This window comes from Kryptolebias marmoratus, linkage group LG23, assembly GCF_001649575.2.
Source record: "Kryptolebias marmoratus isolate JLee-2015 linkage group LG23, ASM164957v2, whole genome shotgun sequence".
NCBI lineage: Eukaryota > Metazoa > Chordata > Actinopteri > Cyprinodontiformes > Rivulidae > Kryptolebias > Kryptolebias marmoratus.
In genome coordinates this window covers 12056688-12062461 of record NC_051452.1, presented here as the reverse complement: position 1 = coordinate 12062461, position 5774 = coordinate 12056688, and the positions used below count along the sequence as shown (strand labels likewise).

The window sequence follows — 5774 nt, the reverse complement described above, 5'->3', positions numbered from 1 at the left end:
TGGCCAACATTTCTATAAATCCTTTGTTTTTATTGGTCTTCAGTAATATTCTAATTTTCTGATATGATGAATTTGAGATTTTCATTTGTTGTCATTTGTAATCATCAAAATTAAATGAAATAAACATTTGAAATATATGAATTTGTATGTAATATATGAATATAATATACAAGTTTCACTTTTTAAATGGAATTACTGAAATCAATCTACTTTTTCATGATATTCTAATTTTATGACCAGCACCTGTATATATATACTCTTGTATGTTAAGTACTATGTGAAAAAAAACAAAAAACATTAAAATCTTTTCAGTTTCTTTAAAAACATTGTTCTTTTTGAAATCAACTTCAGCAAACTTGGCCAGAACCAAGCAGACCGCCTGAAAATTCACCGGAGGCAAAGCTCCCAGCAAGCATTTCGCCACTAAACCAGCCTGCAAGAACGCCCTGGCCACCGGCAGAGTGAAGAAACCTCACCGCTACACGCCGGGTACCATGGCTCTCAGGGAGATCCGCCACTGCCAGAAGTCTACAGAGCTGCCCTTCCAGCACCTGGTCCGGCAGATCACCCAGGTCTTCAAGACTGACTGACCTACACTTTCAGAGCTCTGCTATCATGGCTCTGCAGCAGGAGGCCAGCAAGGCTTACCTGGTGGGGCTCTTCAAGGACACCAACCTGTGCGCCATCCACGCCTAGAGGGTCAACGTCATGCCCAAAGACATACAGATGGCCCGCAAGATCCACAGGGAGATGGCTTAGACTCACCCCCACATTTAACACAACAAATACACAACAACAGATACAACAGCAAAGTGTCTTCAGTCAGAGGCTTCTTCAGATCTGCTGTAAGACAGACCGCTACAAGAGATCCTTCCTGCCCACAGTCAACAGCATCTATAACAACTCTTTAACCAAACCAGGTTGATAAGTTACAACAAGATTTAATTTCCATTTGGGATTAATAAAGTATTTTTGAATTGAATTGTTCTGCTTTTAGAGTTCGTTCTGCTCATTTTCCCGTGTTCTGCTTGTTTGAACTTAACAACTTTGTTTTAGCATCTTCTGCAAATTTTAGCTGTCATTCAACAGTCAACACATTTTCATAGAAAGCAATTTCTCTAGTTTTTAATTTATTCAGATAAACCTAAGTGAGTTAAGCTCCCACAAATCATAAAGTAAGATACAATCCATTTTTTATTAAAATAGTTTAAACTAATTGATTAATGATGAGAAAAATGCACCATGCCAACCTGTTTTGTCTCAGCTGGTAGTGCTTGATAAACTGTGGAAGCTCCGTTTGTAGGTTGAAAGTCTCTGGAAGCCAATCGGGAGATGAACCTCTTTGAGCTCTGCGAGCCACAGCAGCCAGACAGTCCTTCACCGTGACAATGCTCTCACAAGGAAACTGGTTAACCATGACATGAGGTCGTTCTTCACTCAGTTTCCTGCCAGAGAAAAAGACACAATGAAAATCAATGTATGTTTGTTTTTCCTTATTGGGCCAGTAGTCTACACTGTCTATCAAAAGAGATAAGAGATTAAGTAAATATACTTTATTTTCCCACAGGAAAACTGTCCTAGCTACGAGATGTATTATATAGTAGACTCATGATTTCAACATATCAGAGTTTATGCAAAAAATATTTTCTTTTAAAACAAAGTTTAAATATTTATTTTAATGCTACTTTAATAAAATTCTCAAAAAGTTATTGTTGGCTGTATATTTACAGTTAAATGACTTTTGGAGTCAACCTGATTCAAGATTTACATCTGGAATCCACCCACTCTTGTAGGGCAGTACAAAATTTCTCTGGCATCCTTAACCTATCCAAGAAATGATCAACAACCTTTTGAAAAAAGGTCTATGTGGCACCCTCTTGGCCAGTTTTGAAACTCAATGAAAAATGGAGCCATTGACAACTGTTGGTTAAAAAGGTTAAGGGCCCTGACTGGAACAGAAACTTTCCAAGGTTAAAAATTCAAAGTACTTTTCCACCCTCAATGTTGCGCCTGGGTTCTGACCAATCTCAGTGCATGTGGCAGACCACAAATTCACTTTTTCAAACTGTCAGTACACCTTCATAAGCTGTCCTTTTGGCTACACTTACTCACCTGTTGATTTTAACATTTTCTTAGACAAAGAATGCTTTAAAGTACACCTTACTGGTGTACAGAGGAAATTTCATCTCATCTTGATGACATCCTCTTGCGTCACCCCACACTGGAAAGCCACCTGGCCAAGATTGATCATGTCCTAGATCAACTCACAGCTACCGGTGCAAAAAAATCCCCTCTTTAAGTATCAGTGGTGCAAGAGAAAAGTTCAGTTTGTCAGTCAAGGGAGTCCGACCTCAGCTGAGCAGACAACTGAGCAGAACTCAAAGCATCTGGAACAATGCAAAACCATTGACCAAAAACTCAAAAAAGACGTGCCTTTCATCTGGACTGATCTACAATACTCTAATTTAAAAAAAAACCCTACTAGCCACTGTCTGACCAAATAAACATTTTTCAAACTACCTTGGTGGTCAGAAGTTCATTGTGGAGACACATCAATCAGTCACTTCCTGAACAGACAATGCATCAGAGATGGCATGGTAACCAATGCCCTGTGTGGCATCATGGTTAATGGCACTTCAAAGTTTCAATGTTGAGGTCCACTCACCAAAAACAAACAGAACCCTCTTGGCACAGATCTGGTTGCTTGCCAGTGGTGCACAGAGGATGTCCCTCTAATCTTTTTGCCAACAAACCCACCTCCGGTCCCAGAGGAGTCATACTAGCTACCACTTGTGTCGTTAAGAACTTTTATGTTAGCAGTCCAGGTCACTATTATTAAAATAAATCTGTTCAGGGTTGGGATGAATTGTAAACTCTGCCAAAATAAACTGGCAAAACTGCCCATTTTCTGTTTGCTAATGACCCTTATCTGAAGCAGCCATCTTAAATGGGATTGACTCCAAACGTTAATCAGTTGTAGATGTACATCCAACGTTTGCTGTCTGAGAGTTTCTTTCACATCTGCCCTACGGTTCATAAAATATTTTGCTAATGGTACAGAGAAATGAATACACATGCAAAAACAGTATTGACACTTTGCCATCAGTGGTGGACAATAATGTTAACAATTAATTTTCCAGTGTCTAGCAGCTGAAAGGTCAGCTTGCTGGAGCAAAGCATTGTTATAAACAGCTTTTCATTTCTACCTTTAATTTTAAAACTGAGAAGTGCTCTCTGTTTCTGTACTCAATCTTTTGTTTTTCTAAAAATTTGGGGATTTGGGTGTGTCTCTGCTGCTAACCTGTAGTCTTTGATGTGATTGGAGGTCCAAATAATATCAGCCTCCTCCTCTTCCTCAGCCAGCTGGAACCGTGGATGAGTCAGACTGTTTATGACCTGGGACATTTCTGTGAAAACTCTAAGAGAAAATAAACAAAGGTTCATAAGAAAATGAAATGAGTGAACAATAAATTAACTAAAGGCCAATAATTTCTTAAAGGAATTAATATCACCCATTGCCAGAGTTTTAGACTAAAATCATCTTATGTGGAAAAATAATAGAGTTGTTGCTGTTCTGGTTTTGAATAGCTGTGGTGGCCATCTTGAATTGGGTTGACTGCAAAAATCCATCAGTTGTAAAAGTCTAACCAATGATTACTTTATGAGTTTAATCAAAATCTATCCACTGATTTATTAGTAGAGAGTTTATTGCCATTTACACAAACACAGCTACAGTATATGTGCTTTGGAATTCTTGGTGCATTTTCCACAAGTTAGTTCAATAAAAATAAGGAGGATTTACATTTTTAAAGGAAGTTGAAAATTTTTTAATTCCTTTAAAAGTTTAAAGTTGCAAGTACTGCTTGTAAATATTTTTTAAAGAGATTTCAAAAACGGCACATATTATTGCACATATTTTCACAGGAAATTAGGTTGGCTATGTATTGCACATACATTCCTCAGAGTTAAAATTACAAACCTATCCACCACAGGGTTTTAATGTATGGAAGAAGGGTTGGGAGAGGGAGAGTAGTGTGGTCAGTGAGGTGGTTACCTATAATTTACATTAGAATGGGTTGTGATGAATTTCAAGATGGCTGTCACAAGTTTATCAACCTTGGCCAACACAAGGGGGCTTCCGGTGAACATGCTTGTGTAGTGCCTCTGTTCCTAAAGAGTAGCTTAATAAAGACACTAACATCTACCAATGGATGCTTCCAATGAAGCCACTTGGAGCCTGTAGTTTCATCAATTGCTTTTCTATCTTTGACATGTTTTCTGGAGATGTCTCACCATCTTCCCTTGCTGTACTAACATCGGGAGCATACTCTCCCACAGTCATGATAATCGACTGGGCTTTGGTTTTATAAACCCCAAGATGTTGCTTCATTCTGCTTGACTTAGTGGCTTGTTAATCCTCCTCAGTTCGAAGCAAAAGGAGCAGTTCTGAAAATGGGGGTGGATTTTTTTTCTTTAGCTCAAGTTGGTGAGTGGCAATAAGGCTTTTTTTCCAGCAGCCTCGGCAGAACTGTTTAAGTAACTGTCATTCTGAATCACAGGCTGCAATGCCACATCTTTTTACAACTTTATTTAAAGCTAGCTGTAGTCATTGTAAATAGTCAGAAGGATTTTCACCTGAGTCCTGATTGGTGTTTAAGAATCGAGCAAAAAGGTCATCTTCATCATCAACAGTGCCATATGCTGAATCAAGTAGACAGAGATAGTCCCAGATGCTCTACAATGTTGGCAGCCAGTGGAAGGAGACTTTCAACTATTTTCCTGACAGTATGTTTGTCAGATACAGTAGTATAAATGAGATGAAACTCCAAATTGTTTCTCCAGGTGTCATAATCAGATTCCAAAGGAGGACATGGCATTCTTCCTGAGAATGGTTGACATTTTGCATAGCTATGATGCTGAGAGGTCAGCTCAATATTTTTGATAACATGCTCAACCACTACTCTTTGGACCTCAGGTGTGGCAAGTTGTTCAGAAGGTAAGTGAACAGATGCTCTCCCACGTGAACAAGATAGCTCCTCATCTAGAGTAAATGGAAGGCTATCATGTTAACAAATGTCAGTTGGGTCAGCACCTGCTTCAGCTGGGTTTTGGTTTACATCACCAGTTGGTGTGGCTCAGGTTCTGGGCTAACAAGGGGTGCAGGTGTTTAAGCTGACTTCTAAATCCTGAACGAATTATTCAGGAAATTTTTTTAAGGTCCCTCTGTCGGCTGCATAAAGCTCAGACAAAAGCCGAATATTGTGTACAACTACACAGTGGCGTCACTAGGCCTGTTTTAGAACTAAAATGTTTTCAAGCCCCCCTAAATAATTTTGGTGTCAAAAAAAAAAAAAAACATTTTTTTTTATTACAAAAATTAAATATAATGTGGCCAGAATATGAGTTTAAATAAATAACCAAATATTATTTCATTATTAACTCAAATATATGATCATAAATCTGTCAGGTAGAAATCTTTGGCGCGTCATTATCAAATCCATTCCACTTGTTCATATGGACTGGATTTCTCACCACATAAAATCCAGTCCATGTTTTCCCTACAAACCTCGTTATCCGATCCATTCCACTTGTTCATATAACATACTCCCACACTACATGGATTCCAGTCCACGTTTTCTCTGCAACCGTGATACCAGAGTGCTAGCAAGTTTACAAGCAGAGCCAGCTAAGAGCAGCATGAACATTCAGTGAGCAGACCAGGAGAATGTTCAGTAAAAAATGGACATACAAAAGTTTTTCAATAAAGTAAGTAT

The 5774-nt window shown here is 38.6% G+C and overlaps 2 protein-coding genes and 1 pseudogene across 4 annotated transcripts in view; 2 read left to right on the top strand and 1 right to left on the bottom strand.

The window, feature by feature from the left end:
- LOC112449909 overlaps positions 1–759 on the top strand; it is a 3672-nt pseudogene extending 2913 nt beyond the window's left edge.
- The window catches only part of LOC108244131 (NLR family CARD domain-containing protein 3), a 1204881-nt gene that overhangs the window by 767986 nt on the left and 431121 nt on the right, over positions 1–5774 (top strand). The gene's annotated exons all lie outside the window — the stretch shown is intronic.
- Positions 1–5774, bottom strand: part of ttll12 (tubulin tyrosine ligase-like family, member 12) — a 50631-nt gene that overhangs the window by 21927 nt on the left and 22930 nt on the right. For all 3 annotated transcript variants that reach the window (XM_017440703.3, XM_017440701.3, XM_017440702.3), the window contains exons 7-8: positions 3302–3418; positions 1251–1445 (exon numbers count right to left, since the gene is read on the bottom strand). In XM_017440703.3, the coding sequence (XP_017296192.1) occupies positions 1251–1445; positions 3302–3418 (312 nt within the window). The remainder of the gene's footprint in view (positions 1–1250; positions 1446–3301; positions 3419–5774) is intronic.